At 34.9% G+C, this 18,076-nt stretch overlaps 2 protein-coding genes across 2 annotated transcripts in view; both read right to left on the reverse strand.

Annotated features, from left to right (window-relative positions):
• The window catches only part of LOC127698226 (aldehyde dehydrogenase, mitochondrial-like), a 33,677-nt gene extending 31,652 nt beyond the window's left edge, over positions 1-2,025 (reverse strand). The window contains exons 1-2 of the mRNA XM_052201583.1: positions 1,899-2,025; positions 107-211 (exon numbers count right to left, since the gene is read on the reverse strand). Coding sequence (XP_052057543.1) covers positions 107-211; positions 1,899-1,946 — 153 coding nt within the window. The 5' untranslated portion in view covers positions 1,947-2,025. The remainder of the gene's footprint in view (positions 1-106; positions 212-1,898) is intronic.
• A 3,953-nt stretch (positions 2,026-5,978) lies between these two features.
• LOC127698228 (F-box/LRR-repeat protein 2-like) lies at positions 5,979-12,438 on the reverse strand. Its single transcript, XM_052201584.1, has 2 exons — positions 12,318-12,438; positions 5,979-7,652 (listed from the first exon to the last, which is right to left on the reverse strand). Exon 2 carries the CDS (start codon positions 7,645-7,647, stop codon positions 6,163-6,165), a length of 1,485 nt encoding a protein of 494 aa, XP_052057544.1. The 5' UTR covers positions 7,648-7,652; positions 12,318-12,438; the 3' UTR covers positions 5,979-6,162.
• Between the last annotated feature and the right edge of the window lie 5,638 nt (positions 12,439-18,076).

Below are 18,076 nucleotides of genomic sequence, written 5' to 3' on the forward strand. Positions count from 1 at the left end.
AAGTGAGTCCTCTGAATAGTAGCAGCTCTATGAATTGACAAATGCTTTTCTTATTACTAAACATTTTTTTAACTCATCTTCACTATTGTACAATTACTATCATTACCTTGTCACCCTCTTGGACATCACAAATATTTTCTCCGGTACATGGGTTAACTGTTGAAAATGTCTTTCCACTGACTGAGTCACACCATTCATTGTTTATAAATATCTGTTAAATATAGAGAAAAAACAATATCAAAATAATAAAGGAAAAACAAATATAACATAGAGTTATTGCATGAATATTGGTGAATATTGTCAAGAGTAGACTTATGTGTTGCATGAGATTGCGAGTACAAGATTTATTCTACAAGAGATAATATAAACAATAAAATGCTCCGCTGGGCACAGCTTGATACGACCGCAGAGGTCGAACCCTGAACAGTTGGGGCAAGTGTGGACACAACATTCAAGCTTGATACAGCACTGAATTTGGATTGTGATTAAATATTTGACACAGCATAGGTTTCTGACACAGAATGAATGTGGTGTAAGAACTTAAAATTTTTTAATTTACCTATTCAAACCATATCATTATTATTTGCTTTTATATATAAATCAGAAATAACCAATTTAAAGTGGAAAATTTTGGGGAAAAAAAAAATCCCTCCCCCATAGTATTTGAACCCCTTTATGATTCAGCACCCCCAAACTCAATCCCAGCTTTCCCTTTGTGGTATGGTACCTTGTACTACAATTTCAGAGAGATCCATACACTTGAACACAAGTTATTGTCTGGAAACTAGAAAAATGCTTGTTTTTAGGCCCCTTTTTGGCCCCAAATTCCTAAACGTTTAGGGCAATTACCCCCAAACTCAAACCCAGCTTTCCCTTTGTGATATGGAACCTTGTAGTACAATTTCATAAAGATACATACACTTACACACAAGTTATTATCATGAAACTAGTAAAATGCTTGTTTTTTGCCCTTTTTTTGGCCCCTAATTCCTAAAATTTTGAGGCAATTACCCCCAAAATCAATCCCAGCATTCCCTTTGTTATATGGAACCTTGTGGTACAATGTCAGAGAGATCCATACACTAACAAGTTATGTCTGGAAGTTACAAAAATGCTTATTTTTGGCCCCTAATTCCTTAACTGTTGGTACCATAACCCCCAAAATCAATCCCAACCTTCCTTTTGTGGTATTGAACCTTATGGTAAAATTTCATAGAGATCCATTCTCTTTAACTAAAGTTAGAGTGCGAAAACCAATGTGTCTTCAGACGACAACTACGACGTCGACGCCAACGTCATACCAATATACGACCGCAAAATTTGCGGTCGTATAAAAAGCAGTGTTAAAAATCAGGCACACAAACTACAGTTATAATCTGTTTTATTATTCTATGCTTTCATTGTTGAACAATCTATGATCTACATCATCAAATGGCAATTCTTTTATATGATCAGTTACAAGTTCCTGAAAAAGGTGGGTCTGCTTATTTTGAGTGTATATATAGTGGTGGTGCTGATGGTCCTCTATTTAAGGCTTTCTTGTATTAAGTGTAGCCCCTGATTACAATGTTTATCAATATTTAGTATGGAATCATATATAATTGGCTATCTAATTCATTAACATATGGATATTGTGATAGTAATGTCAGTATACGATAATAGCAAAAAATAACTGCAAATAAAGGACCACCAAATTTTCACTATGACCACCAGATTTGTAATCATGGTGGTTCTTATACCACTAAGTTGAAAAAAGGTTTCTAGAACTCTTGAATATTGGTGAACTGACTTCAACTGTAAATTATGATTACTCAGCATTCAGCATCACTGGCATGCCCGCGTGCTTCCGATATCACATTTTAAATCACTTAATTCGTTAACAACCATTTTAGTATTACCTGTTTAAATTTTATTTCTGGATTTCGATCTGATTGAGGTGCTGGCATCGTTAACTTTTCAAAGCTCAAGTATCACAGGCAACATAAATGAAACCAACAAAAACCGAAAGTAAGATCTATAATTAGGCATTGACGAATCCTTTCCGGACAGATCTTGATTATTTTCCGGATTCAGTAAATATTTTTCATATTGAAAACTATTTTTTTTTAGCTCACCTGAGTGACTATGTAGCCCATGTAAGCTATTGTAATCTTTTATAATGCATATATTCTAGCATACATAGACAACTGTAGTTCAGTTTGGTGGAATGTCAGGGGCGTAGCTAGACTAAAATGATGTGCACGCCTATCTACCGCCGAGCGGAGCGAGACCAACATTTTTTGGACCATTTTATGTAGAAATTGATATTTTTTCACTTTTCGGTCATAGGCGGGTTAAAAAGGAGGTGCTACATATAGGACTTATAGACAATTCATGAATGCAAAACTATTCAGAATTCTTTTGAATAGGGTAAATCATGGTAAATTGAATACATAAGCAACACATTTTTGTGAGACAGAATTTACTCAAAATTGTCCAAAATCTGCTCTTCGGGTCTTAACAGAAACGAACTTCTCCATTACTTTGTCAATATTCACACTTAAATCCCGATGAATATGCATTAATGCTTGTGAAGATAACCTATCGTTATGTATGGTTGATCGTACATATATGTTTTCAACCGACGTAGTACACTAAACGATCTCTCCGCGGTAGCACTTGTTATGGGGTTGCATTGTCAACATAATACTCAAAATAGTATCTACAGAAGGATACAGCACTGGGTTACGATAAATTCGGGTTCAAACGTTGTAATTTACACTATCTTTAGCATGTTTAGTATAATAATAATTCGGGTCTGTTATTAACAATTTAATTTAGGACTTGTGTACTTTTCCAAATTGACTGTTTTTCGGGGTAGGGATTTTCATATCTACTAATGAATTGGACACAATTTTAAATTAATTTCAGCATACCCCAGCAAATCCAAAGAGTTACCCCTGGCATATGCTATTCCATGAGTTTGGGAAACGTTTTACACACTTATAGTGACTTGGAAGAATTAAAATCAACATACCTCGCCGGGAAGTCAAAATTATTTACATCTTTCTAGTTGGATGTTCGTAATTGCATCTTAATTTCTGTCATCTGCAAATTGGAATCGTGCAGGCTTGACATGTCTGGGTACGGAGCGGTGTTGGCTTTGGAGGTCGAAACTGCCGGAGATGGAGCTTGCATTTGCTTTTGCACTATCATGATTTATTCTCTCAGACTCTGGCAAGGATTGTTGGGAAATGGGTTCTTCTGAAGAACCTTTCGTTTCTGTTGAAACGGGTTTAGTAAAAAAAATGTCAGTAGTTTTCCATTTAGCCTTTTCACCTTTTTCGCTACGTTTCGACGTCATGTCGTGTTCAACGACGGACATCTTATGTGCGTATACATACCAGAAACGTCAACCAAATGCCGTTATTTAATGACATTTCATCAATTAAAAAAGCAACAAAATATATGTGTTTCCTTTAAACATTTTATTCATATTTTTTTTTGGCCCTTTTTATTTTTTTCAGCATGCCGAAGTGCACGCAACTGCGTGTTGGCGTATAGGGAGCTACGCGCCTGAATGTATTGCATAAAGATTCAGAAGAGAGCAGCAAGAATTATGAACTTGAAAGCAAAAGGTTTATTTATTATACAAATCCCTGATAAAAGCTGGAAATCAGATGCGGATCCAAGGCACCCCGCACCCCCTCTAAATCCGCCACTGGAAATAGTATAATAGTCAATATATAGTATGTCCCAGTTGAAAGTAATTTCATGTTTTTTTTTAATTAGTTATCCTTTACCAGACATATAGTACTATGTTAAGTCTCTCATCTGGGAACAGTATATCTAACAATATATGTTCCTGGTCTCTGTTCTTTGCAGAAAGAGTAGAATAGTCACAATCTATCCCAGTTCTTAAGAGTTACAGATGGAGTAAAATGAGTAGCAGGAGGAATTTTTATCTATATAAATATTAATCATTTACCATTTCGAGACAGACAGTTTGGGCTGGCAATTTCCAAGTGTTCTTATATATATAATATGTGGACTGCGCTTTGTCGTCCAACGGTCCCAGCCAATCACAAAAAGGCCGTCAGAGCAGTCTCGGACCAGTAGTTCATCAAGTTGAAACTATGTATAGAGAGTGCCACAGGGATTAATTTTGGGTCCAATGTTCTTTTAAATACTTTTATATTATTTCATCTTTTTTACACCTTTCTTATATTAACGGATATTTTTATGTTAGAGATAATATACTGTGTACAACCAGAGACATATAATACAATTGTATTATATGTCTCTGGTACAACTATGCAGATGTTTACACTCGGTCTTGAGGCAGTCACACCATTGAACATATAGATAATTCAAATGAAGAGTGCTGGTCAGGATTGGTTTAATGGTAAATAATAATATGGATGAGGTCGTATAACGAATTTATCGCACGCGGGACTTTTCCTGCCAAGGTCTGTATAAATTGATTGCCATGATTGATTGATTTTTGGTGTTCGCCACTTTAAACACGGCGGACAGTTTTAAGGGAGCTACCATTTGATTTTTATGGGGGGCTTGGATGAAATTTGATAAAAAGGCAGGACAGGAGTTTTAAGTAAGAAAAAAGGCAGGATGAGCAACTTGGCAAAAAAAAAGGCAGGATGACAATTTATGTAAAAAAAGTCAGGATAAACTAATAAAAATAAAAAGGCAGGACAGAGATTACAACTAAAAATAATGCAGGACAAAATTTTTCATCCTAGCCCCCCCCTCCCTAAATGGTGGAGGAACCCGGACTGTACGGAGAGAACCACCGACCTTCGGTAGGAAAACTCAGTAGTCAATCAAGATTGGAGTTGAATGCACCTGCCACGTGCGGGGGTTTGAACTCACAACCTCAGTGTTGACAGGGTTAGTGATACAGTAGTTGACCAATCGGTTATTGTAATTGTTCGTTTTTCACTTCCGGATAAAATTTCATATTCTGCCTCAAAATCATACATTAACGGTTGGTTGACCCAAAATGTATCTATTCTGTTTCTAAATGTGTTTTAGCTGAAATAACTTCTTTAGGCAGGCTGTTCCATATTTCCACAACTCTATTGGTGAAAAAATTCTTCCTTCAAGCCTAAATCTAGACGACTTCGATGTTATGTTTCACTTTTCTCCTTTTCACGTTCATGAATACCGAATCGTTTTCCTTTATCGTTTGAATCACTGATCGATATTTTGTTGTTCAAATTTAACAGAATACTAATTCATGGCCTGGGATCCTTGCTCACAGCTCGCTTTGCCGTACTGACGCGAAGATGAGGAGTTGATTGCCGCTTGAGCCCGAAAGAAATATTTTTATCATTCAACAAATTAACAGAAAAGCATATATATAGGCCTATACGTTATTTTACCAGGTCTGTAAATTAACCGATCAGATAAGTTTCTACTGGTTTTAATTTACTTTTCATCGCGTTATTATGCCCCACCTACGATAGTAGAGGGGCATTATGTTTTTCGGTCTATGCGTCCGTTCGTTCGTCCGTCTGTCTCGCTTCAGGTTAAAGTTTTTGGTCAAGGTAGTTTTTGATGAAGTTGAAGTCCAATCAACTTGAAACTTAGTACACATGTTCCCTATGATATGATCTTTCTAATTTTAATGCCAAATTAGAGTTTTGACCCCAATTTCACGGTCCACTGAACATAGAAAATGATAGTGCGAGTGGGGCATCCGTGTACTATGGACACATACTTGTTTGTTTTATAATTTCAGATGAAGGACTTAATTAATATGCAGAACAGTTGTTTCCACTAACATCGTTCACTGTTTGTACTTGGTTGATACAAATAAAATGATATACGTCTAGGAGTCAGTGCTGCTTTTACCATAAACTTATTTAAAAAGAGTTTTTATTTCGATGCAAAACTCAGAGGTGAAACTTTATTATCTATAGAGATTTTAAAACCTTGATCATGTTGATACATCAGGCGAGTAGAGCAAGTAATACATGTTGCCTTATAATTTTTATTTTTGTTCGTAGCAAAGAATTGCTTACAGGTAATATTTTCTTGAAATATAATAAGGATCAAGTAGTATTGGTGTGTGCTCCTGTTTTGGTCAAGACCCACGGACGGACAGACACATCGACGTTGTTTAAAAAAAACAACGAAATATCAATATGGAAAATTGTATCGTCACATATATGTTGTGTCTAACAAAGAACAAATTCTTAAAAGGTCTGAGATTAATTGATCATTGCAGTGGACAGACGTATCAGTTCTGCTTAAATACCGGAGGTCAGGACATTGTTTGACCAGGTATAGAAGTGTCTCATTGGAAGTATTTAAACATCCGAACAAATTCAGCCTTTTCAAATGTGAGTGCTTTTTGGTGCTTGCTCCACTTGACTCTATTTGAATGTTTTCTGTGAAATCATATCTGCTTGTTATAGTTGATGACGTTTTCTGTAAATCTACATTTGATTGCTCCATACCTATACCACGGCAACATGACAAATCTAGTGTTTCCATATATATACACGAAGTAATCAAGTAAAGTACACCGTGTTTTGTTAATTTATCACATTCTTTGAAGTGGGCAAACTTTAGTAACGGACAATTGTCTCCTATGGCAACCAAGGATGCATCTGTAAATTGTGCACCCTTTTCAAAAGAAACTTTCTGCAGAAGCCTACAAGACTTCGCCAGGAGGACGACGCTGTCATCATTAATATTCCAAATATAACTTGTATGCAATGTTTTCAACTTAGAACAACCTTGAGCAACTGACAACAGGCCATCGTTACTAATTTTAGTTTGCATGTGATTTCCAAAAGTTAAATTTTCTAATGAAGGACAATTTTGACCGATGAAAGAAATGCCCTTGTCAGTGATAGCTTCACAATCTTTAACATTGATCGATACTAATTGTTTTGTACTTGTAAGCCATTCGAGACCTTGGTCGTCAAAAAGATTTGAATGTATTGCTATCTTTGTCAAGTTGAGATGTAGTCTTTTAAAAAGATGACTTGATATGTAGTTACTTGATAGACAAAGGGAGGTTATTGGAGGATTCCCTTCAATAATGCGCGCCAAATCATGTTCATCGTGCGAATGTAATGTACGTAATGACAATTGCTGAATATGTGGCTGTGCTGCAAGGAAAGACAATAAATACTTGTCAAAATCTTGTTGTCTGTCCTCATTATAGTAACCTACGTCAAAGTCAATAAACTTCTTTTTCGACAAAACTTTGAACATTTTTTTTACGTCAACGCCAGCAACCGCCCAAATCTTTATCCTTTCCAAACAGGGACATCTATTACAAATTTCAGCAAAGATTTTTCCTGATCGTAAAAGATCTTCAGATATATCAATGCTTTTAAGGCTAGCAAATTTGACATGCTTGTCGTATTTCAAAAGTTTCCAAAATAGTTCTTCTGTTATTTTAAGATTAACAATGAAATTGACCAGCTTATGTTTGACTAAAGAACGGTAAAATCGATTAAGTTTATCTTTGCGAGGTTCATACGTGTATTCAACATAATTCCAAAGGCAAATCGATGATGTCAGATCTCTCCAAAAGTGACAAACGTTGCGGATAACGAAAAGTAAATCTTTCGGTGCTAGAAATGATAGAATCTTCACCAATACTTCTGGCGGCAAGTTGTTGATAGTCATTTTGTCTGAAACGAAACATTTTTGAGTTTAATATGTTTGCTAATATATGCTTAGAAACAGGAGGTAACAAAGTTACTATGCTTTGGACAATAAGTTCTTGGTCAATCTTTAAAAGTATTGACCTACTCTTTTGAAAGATTTATGAAAGTTTTGTCTTTTGTAAAACTTTGCAGTTAATCTCTTTTGACTTTCAGAATTACAATGATTTTTCATATTTCTTTTGATGATATAATAAGAAGGGGTGGTGATTTTCTTCCTTGTTGTATCTAAAGCCGTTATAAGGATTTTCACACAGAAAATGTAGTTTGTGTTTAGTAAGTTTAAATGACCTACATCTTCTTAAATTATTTACCGGATTAAAAAAGCTCATTGAAAAAAAAAAAATCAAAAAGAGTTATTAATCTATTAAAAAACATAAAAAAACATCCTGCAGATGTATATAAGACATAAGTCATATATCAACATTAATATCCGATTTGGCTTTACTTTTAAACATTTTTGGTTTGACGAGCTCTTTAGCGCGGATACCACATGTGGAGCAGAATACGTAACCTTTCCAGAACACATGCTAATAACCACATGATAGAGTGTTACTGCTTACAGTGAAGCTATTAAACCAAGAGTTTCAAGTGGTGAAGTTGAAGTCATCCCTTTGAAATTTTTACGGAGATCATCACGAGTTGGTTGACCGTTATGGAATATCTGTTTCACAGATGACGACAGAAATGTTCCAATTGTCATAAACATAATCCCGTCCTCTTTTCCTCGAATGTGACCTACCGAATTAGACTTATCACCGGCTTTGTACTTACATGAGCAACACGACGGGTGCCACATGTGGAGCAGGATCTGCTTACCCTTTCGTATTACTTGAGATCACCACTGGTTTTTGTGGGGTTTCTGTTGCTTTGTATTTGGTTTTCTATGATGTGTTTTGTAGACTGTCTTTGGTCGTTTTTCGTTTTTTTTTTGCCATGGCATTGTCAGTTTGTTTTTGACTCGTGAGTTTGGCTATCCATTTGGTATCTTCCACCTCTCTTTTATAATCCCAATTCACGTATGGTTTGGTATCTTCTGTTCATAAACCTTTGGGAATTCACTATTATCGATTTTACCTTTTTCCATACCTTTATCAAACCACAATTCACTATTTCAAGAGACCCAAACCACCTCGGTTACTGAGACTAATTCTGCTAAGTGCAGATTGGTTGCAATGGTTATGGACATTGCGTACTATAGTCTATTCAAATCAGTGACAACTTCTCCCTAAGAGGATGAAAAACGTACTTTTTGTTTTCATGTAGAATTTGCTAAGAAGGTGTGGATGCCATGAATATTAGCAATATTTTCCACCAAAAATCTATGCAGAAAACAATACCTGATTACTTCAAAGATAAATCTACACCTGTCATTTCATATACCTAACCCAAACCTTTTGCTTCCAACATTTTCAACAATAGGTTATAAGATACCTTTACCCTCAGGGACGTAAAATTCAAACCTCCAGATTGATCTTGTGAATCGTCCCGATACAAAGGTAGTCTCGCTAGTCGTGTTATAACTGGTGATCGTAATCAATCAACAACTTAGAGAGTTGTTAGCCAAAGGCACGAAATATCAAATTTCCCAGTCCATCAACTGAGACAAGGACCAGGTTAATGATGAATGGAGTTGGGCAGAAATGGATGAAGCTCGAGTCTTTGGTATAAGCATAACAAATATCGATACAAATCTCCCATCTTTATACTGGATACCTAGCGAAATATCAAATTTCCCAGTCCATCAACTGAGACAAGGACCAGGTTAATGATGAATGGAGTTGGGCAGAAATGGATAAAACTCGAGCCTTTGGTATAAGCATAACAAATATCGATGCAAATCTCCCATCTTTATACTGGATATCTATACTTCACAAAAGTCTTTAGAGGAACGAAATATAGCCGGGTCGTCATGATGTTCGATTTAACATCTTTCCAAAGTTCTAACCACCATTCTTTTTAGAGTAAAAGATGGCATTCAGGAATATTTTGATGAGGTATATTTAACCCGAGGTGTCAATCAGATGTGGATTCTTAAAAAGTTTAAAGATTTACTCCAAAATCTTCAATGAAAATCTTTACAATTTTGCAGTAGTATCAAAACCTTTAATTTTTCTAAGTTGTACACTTCTATCTCCCATGCTCAATTGCAAGATCGACTAAATTGTCTCATTAAACAGAGATTTTTCCACAAAAAGGGGAAACGTATATACAAATTTCTTGTTTTAGGTCATGGCAAGTCTTATTCTTTGAAGAACCACCAATTTCCACAACAAATACATCGAAGATGCTATCATCAATGTGCTACTTTTTTCAGCAAACAGTCGGTTTTCCAATGAATACTAATTGTGTACCACTATTTGTGTACTCATATAAAGCAGAAATCATACAGAACCTTCTTAACGACAGAAAACAGCTTGCAAAGTTTTTTTTTCTCTTTCAGATATATCGATGATGTTCAGTCTCTCAATAACCCACATTTTAATGAGCGATTACATCTCATTTATCCTAGTGAACTTGAGATTAAGGATACTACCAAAAGTAGAAGGTCTGCTTCATATCTTGATCTTTTCCTCGATACTAACACAGATGGGCGACTTCAAACAAGAATCTATGGTTAACGTGATGATTTCTTATTGTCAACTTCCCATTTCTATACGGCAAGTAACATTCCCTCTGCTACATCGTATGGTGTTTACATATCTCAATTAATAATCTGTTCTCGTGCATGCTAACTCTATACGGAATTTATTAATAGAGGTGTGCTCCTGACACAAAAACCGCTCCAACAGAGTTGAGGAAGAACGATTGAAATCGACCGCTGCGATGTGTCGGTGTCTCAACTGATCACTAGCAGCATGTTTTTGTGGTCTTAGGTCTTTAAATCTGGTAAAGTCGTCTGACTTGTAATTTTACCGATTGTGTCCTATTCCCGATTATGACGTTTTGACTGAGTGTGAATTCGCATTGACGGTAATGCATTATACATGCATAGCAGGAGACGCTTACCATATCAACCCATCCAGTCTTGCTCATGCAATTCCCGTTTGCTTGTTAACTTGAATTGTCCCTTCCTAATCGATTTACGATATTTGAACATCGATAAACTAATATCGGCTTAATTCACTCATTTTTCAACCTTTTCTCATCCCGCTCGTAGTCATTTTCTTTAAAGGTGGGAGAGATAAATCTGTTATGTCCAAAAAGTGAAATTTTCCCTGGCATGCACAACTGAAATTTCAAACAGACTCTACACCTATCATTTTTTTTTTACATCACTGCATATGATGGTAAAATAGACAAACACCGGAATTAAATTTGAAACTGTCCACTCAGTTACACCCTTTAAATCACCTATTGCATTGTAGATATCTATTGTTCATATCAATTGTTTCATGTGAGAGAGCATCTCAGACATTTTACCAAACTTCGTTTATTTTTCACAACTTCTGCAGGAATGAAAAAAAGCCTATCATAGTCCAAAAAGAGATCTTATCTTTCTGAAACACAAAATGCATTTAATTTCTATATATCTAGTGGATGGTAGGCCTTAAAACTTTTCCAAGTGCAAAGGGTTGTATGTACTCAGAGTAAATCTAGGTGTAAGCAAAGTCATTTTTGTCCGATTGTTATGATGAACTTTAAAAATCAAATCGTATGAACTATACTTAGTGTATTTAATCCATATACAGGCGCTGCGTCACCTCATTGGTCGTAAAGTTTTGTTCCCAACCGACCATTATTGTCAATTTCAAGATGTAAGTGAAGCTATGAGGACAGACTTAACTGTATCTGTTTTATCTTTTATTTAAAGTTCGATGAAAAAGATGCGTTCAATATAATAATCAAACTTTGAATTATTAGTGAGATGACATCATCTATATAGCGGAACGAGAAGTTGAAGGATAATGCTAGCTTTTTTTTATTCTTCAGAAGAAGATCCTGTATGAATTCTGCCTGATATGCATAAAGGAACAAATTGACAAGAAGAACTAGGATCACAGTAGGTTCCCATAGGAATGCCGATTGTGTGTTAAAAAGACGTCCTCCAAACGTAACAAATATGTTGTCAATAAAAAAATTAAGCATCTTGATAATGTCTGTGTCAGAGAATTTTTGTTTTTGTTTGAATCAGAGTGTACATAGTATGATTTATCCATCACCGAATCAAGATGTATATACGTTTGTCATTCTTTTTAATGAAACAAAGCAGGACCAATACGCCCAGTTTGTCTGTTAGTTTGGAATGGGGAATACTTGTGTAAAGAGTAGAAATTTAAATGTAAAGACTATTGCAAGAGGAAAGATACTTAGATCGTATTTACTCAATCAGATCTTCAGAACTTTTGAGTATAGTCCCTATTCATATGATTCACACCACCTCTTGAGTAGGTAGTTTCGCAATAACTTAGAAGCCCGGTTTTGATTGCTATCAAAATTGATGTTAACATAGTATAACATAAATTATATATATCCATACGCCTACTGCAGATTGAAATCATTGTAATTAAAGTAAAACAGTGTATGTAAAGGCAACAGTAGTATACCGCTGTTCAACAGTCATAAATCGATTTAACTGAAACAAAGACGTGTGCTATTTAAAAAAAAATAGAATGTATAGATGTTACTTACTTATAAGACTTTATTCTGAAAACAATGTCTTTATCATGTCAAATACTGATAAGCTGTTCAAGGTGTTTGACGTCTTTTATTTATAAATGTATAATACACATTTTTTATAGGTGTGCTCACACCAAAGCGATATCCCTATAAACATCATGATTCATTTTGTTTACCTGAATTATAGGCCAGACAAATCTAAATTTATGTTATAATATTGTTTGTAGGATACATCTTTTATTTTATTAGTACATAATGATGGTTAAAATAAACAAAAACCCGAAGTAATTATAACTCTATTATCTTTGATGAGTCTTTCACTTATCCGCTGTGTCTTTCTGAATCTAAACAAGGCTTACAGAATGCATTAAATAAGCTAGTTAGAAATCTATTGTGAAAATTGGGGATTAAAAGTTAATTTAAAATCATCTGGTCGTATTAAAGATGCACAACCCTCATAGAGCGTGGTAAAGGGCTATTTTCGTGCAACGTGATCGCCGTTTTTTATTTCACGTTCAACGTGTTTTTACTATTTTATATGGCGTTCAGTCGTGCAAGACAGGTGCCTCGTTCAACGTGTTCTGTTTATTAAATTATACGTGCATCGTGATTTTCAAAATTAATGCTTATTTTGCGTGCTCGGTATTTTTCAAATAAAGTTCAAACACTTGGCAGGGATCGTCAAGAAAAAAATGGATTCATTGAAATAGATCAAGATTAATACACTTTCGTGTACTTGCATTTGGAAAGTTAAGAAGATCGTTATATACTTTTTTTTAAGCCGGTAAACAATTTATATGATAAATATGTATACTAAATCGGGAATATCAAGTAAAACAGGGAGTTTATATATACAGGAAGACAGTGAATCAGTCACAAAAGGTTTACATCAAAGGCTTTATTTTTCGTGCAACGTTCATGACAGAAATTATTTCACGTTCAACAAGAATGACAAACGTATATACATCTTGATTCGGTGATGGATAAATCATACTATGTACACTCTGATTCAAACAAAAACAAAAATTCTCTGACACAGACATTATCAAGATGCTTAATTTTTTTATTGACAACATATTTGTTACGTTTGGAGGACGTTCAACGTGAAATTATGTCTTATTTCACGTGTTTTCCTTGCAGGCAGCCCCAACCCCCTTTTAACACCCTCATCATATAAAGACACATTCATCAAAAATATACAGCATTATACTTATCTTGGCGTTACTTTCAGTGCACCTGGTAGCATTTCGGAAGTCAAAAATAAGTTTTTTAATAAGGTTTTAAAGCTTTCTTTAAGTATACTAAATATATTATATTGTTCAGAAACATTGGACTGTTTTATAATTCACAGAAGTTGAACAATAAATCAGGACTGAATTATTTCGATAGACTTTGCAAAGATTTTAAAACTGAGAAAGTACATCTGAAATTCTGTGTATTTGCATTAGGAAAAGCACACAACGAATCTAGCCATATTTGGTGAGCTACGTGTTAGAAACTAGGGTATGGCTTTGTTTTACAGAATGAAGAATAATAGCAGAAAAATGAAGAAAAAAATAGAGAATTGAAGATTATAGGGTGCTAAAGTATAAAGAATAACTATGGAAAAGAAAGGAATTAGCAAATACATTACTGATTACAGAAATTCAATGTAAAGAATAAAGAAATCATCTGATCACAAAAAGATGTAATGGTAAAATCATTTTCATAGAAATTTTACAGCATAAGCTTTATTTCTAGAAATTGCAATAAAAATTTAAAGAATACAGAAACCTAGGGCCATCCATACAGATTCTCAGATATTTTAACAAACATGATCAAATATTGGAAAACAATCTAAATTATACTTTATTAACAAAGGCATAAACACATTATCTAAAACTGGGATGATTTACAAAAGTATCAAGTATTTTAATCTAAAACAAACATTTAAAATATGGCGAAAAAGAAATTATATTCAAAGTATTGTAACATATGGAAGAAGGAGTTGTTAATGATAAAAAGGCAAAATAGTGGAAACAAGTAAAACTGTGAGCTACTGCTCACTGATGATACCCCCGTCGAAATATTTCGGTAAACAGGAAGTTGTTGAGTGATGAATCTGAAAACGTATCACACGGTATAGCTGACTTATATAAACCCTGAAACCAAATTTCAGAAATCCTTGTCAAGTAGTTCCTGAGAAAAATGTGACGAAAATTTTCAACTTGGCTATCATATGTAAAATAATACAAGTGATCGGTAAACAGGAAGTTGTTGAGTGATGAATCTGATAACGCATCACACGGTGTAACTTACTTATATAAACCCCGAAACCAAATTTCAGAAATCTTTGTCAAGTAGTTCCTGAGAAAAATGTGACGAAAATTTTCAACTTGGCTATCATGTGTAAAATAATACTAGTGTTCGGTAAACAGGAAGTTGTTGAGTGATGAATCTGATAACGCATCACACGGTGTAACTTACTTATATAAACCCTGAAACCAAATTTCAGAAATCCTTGTCTTGATCTTTTAGAGTACATACAATCTAAGACTCTCTCATCTTGCAATAGTATTAAAACATTTGACTTTTCTACACTTTACACAAGTATTCCCCATTCCAAACTAAAAGACAAATTGAAAGAGTTGGAACTACTTTGTTTCATTAAAAAGAATGGCGAACGTAGATACAAGTATCTTGTCTTGGGGAGGGATAAATCCTACTTTGTAAAGAATCACTCTGATTCAAATAAAAAATTCTCTGAAACTGGCATTATATACTAGTAGATGCTTGATTTCTTGATTGACAACATATTTGTTACGTTTGGGGGACGTGTTTTTCAACAGACTGTCGGAATTCCAATGGGAACCAATTGTGCCCCTCTTCTTGCCGACTTGTTTCTTTATTATTATGAGGCTGACTTCATACAGGAACTTCTTAGGAAGAAAGATAAGTTAGCAATATCCTTTAACTCTACGTTCCGCTATATAGATGATGTTCGCTCACTAAATAAAACAAAATTTGGTGACTATGTTGAACGAATTAATCCCATCGAACTAGAGATAAAGGATACTACAGATACAGTTAAGTCTGCCTCATATCTTGACTTACATCTAGAAATTGACAATGAGGGTCGGTTGAAAACAAAACTTTACGACAAAAGAGATGATTTCAGCTTCCCAATTGTGAACTTTCCATTTCTATGTAGCAACATTCCAGCAGCGCCTGAATACGGAGTATATATCTCCCAATTGATACGATATTCCCAGGCTTGTGTTTCCTATCATGATTTCCTTGATAGAGGATTACTGCTCACAAGGAAGCTATTAAACCAAGAGTTCCAAATGGGGAAGTTGAAATCATCCCTTCGTAAATTTTACGGACGCCATCACGAGTTGGTTGACCGTTATGGAATAACCGTTTCAGAGATGATATCGGATATGTTCCTTATGTCGTAACTACAAAACCCTCCCTTTTCACGAATGTGACTTGCCGAATTAGACTATTTACCGGATTTGTAATAACATAAGCAACACGACGGGTGCCACATGTGGAGCAGGATCTGCTTACCCTTCCGGAGCACCTGAGATCACCCCCAGTTTTTTGGTGGGGTTCGTGTTGCTTAGTCTTTGGTTTTCTATGTTGTGTCATCTGTACTATTATTTGTCTGTTTGTCTTTTTATTTTTGGCCATGGCGTTGTCAGTTTGTTTTCGATCTATGAGTTTGACTGTCCCTCTGGTATCTTTCGTCCCTCTTTTACTTATATAAACCCTGAAACCAAATTTCAGAAATCCTTGTCAAGTATTTCCTGAAAAAAATGCGACGAAAATATTCATGGGACGGACGGACTGACGGACTGACGGAAGGACAGACCGAGGTAAAACAGTATACCCCCTTTTTTAAAGCGGGGGTATAATAAACTTCGAACATATCGATTATTCAAACCAAAATTTAATTTTGACCAATATTGTCACACAGAAAGCTTTCATATCTGGTTAGCAGCTTGATGTGCTACGCAATAAAACTCATCTTCAACAAGCTGCTGACTAAATATGAAGTTATTCTAATCTGTTGTTCCCGAGAAGAGTATGACGAAAATATTTGCTGGACGAACGGGCGAAAGGAAAAACAAGGTGATTGCAATTAGCCTCCAACTCTTATAGTGGGTATATACCATATATTACAGAATTTCTTACACATAACACATATGTCTGCAATAACCAGCATCATGATAAAAAGTTTGGAAGCAAAATGCATAATAAACATTGAACAGCTTCAAATCTAAAAAGGCCCCAACAGCCCTTCATCATTACTAATAACTTAGAAATAAGAAATCAAATTTAGATCACAACTCCATTCATTTTACGTCTTTGTGTCAAATAAAAAAGTCACAAATCTTAATAAACCCGGTGCAAACAATGGAATGAGCACACAGACCAAAAACTTCATCATATTCTTATTAACACAAGCATACATGTAGATAAACAATCCGACCAAACACAAGTATAGATGAACACTCAGACAAAAAGACTACACCTCTCCACTCTCCACATATAAACACAAGCAGGGATGAACAATCAGATCAAGACTACAAATCTTATTCAAACTATGAAATGACTTCTCGGATGGATAGACATTATTTGTAAATTTCAACCATCTCAGCAATATTCCTTCCAAATGGACAAAATCAAATCAAGAACATGTAAATAAGTATATAGCAGAATATTTTGCATTACAGACCTTTTTTATATTTACAAAAAGAAGGGCACCAAAGGACAAATTCCCAAAGGAAAGAAAAAGAATAAACATAGGATTTTTAGCTCGGATTTATAATAAGGACAGCCATGTTAGTAGACAGCATCATCTGATGTAACTAGAGAAATGATGTTGATAGTCGATCTGATCTTTGTGTGTGTTACATTAATTCACAGAATTAGAAAAGTTAGTCTCGAGATTTAGAGATTCAAGAGAGGCGAAAGATACCAAAATATTCAAATTCTAAGTGAAAACAAACTAAGAATGCCATGGCAAAAATCGATCAAAATACAACAGTATACAAAACACAACATTGAAAACTAGAATGAGTAACACGAACCCCAACAAAAACTCGGGGTGATCTCAGGTGTTCCAGAAGAGGACATCTTTTTTTAAAGATGACGATGCAAGGCAAATAATGGCATTATCTCACATGAGTTCTTATATTCACAAGACAAAATCTCATGGCGATTGTTTTTTCAATGTTAACAAGTTTTCCCCTGGACTATCTTGTGCTTGAATATTTGTAAATACAAGTACATTCGCTTTATGTACCATTAAATGATACATTAGCTGAGACTAGTAAAAGACAAGTCTAATATTATTACAGTGCATACAACACATGATTTCTGGAATAACCTTTATCAGGAACACTAAAAACTCAAAATTTGATAGGTCAAAATTAAAAAAACTTTGTAAGCTTAAAAGATAAAAGGTCTTAAACAGCCAAAACTCTCTTAATTTAAACTTTACTTCAAGCAGTTGAAACCATAGCATTTCCCCAATGACATAATTTTATGAACTGGAAATTTAGATACAATGTATCATTTAAAACATGTCTGGTACCATCTGTGACAAATAGGCCACCAGCAGTACTGCAAAGGCAAGGGGTAGACGGAAGGACAGAAACACTGATGGATGGACAGATAGGGGTAAACCAGTATACCCCCTCCTTGTCCATTTTGATGAAATACCAATCAAAACAATATAATGTTAGCGCTAAAAATATAAAATTCTAAAAGCAGGAAATAAT

Source organism: Mytilus californianus, unplaced genomic scaffold (assembly GCF_021869535.1).
Source record: "Mytilus californianus isolate M0D057914Y unplaced genomic scaffold, xbMytCali1.0.p SCAF_4, whole genome shotgun sequence".
Classification (NCBI taxonomy): Eukaryota; Metazoa; Mollusca; class Bivalvia; order Mytilida; family Mytilidae; genus Mytilus; species Mytilus californianus.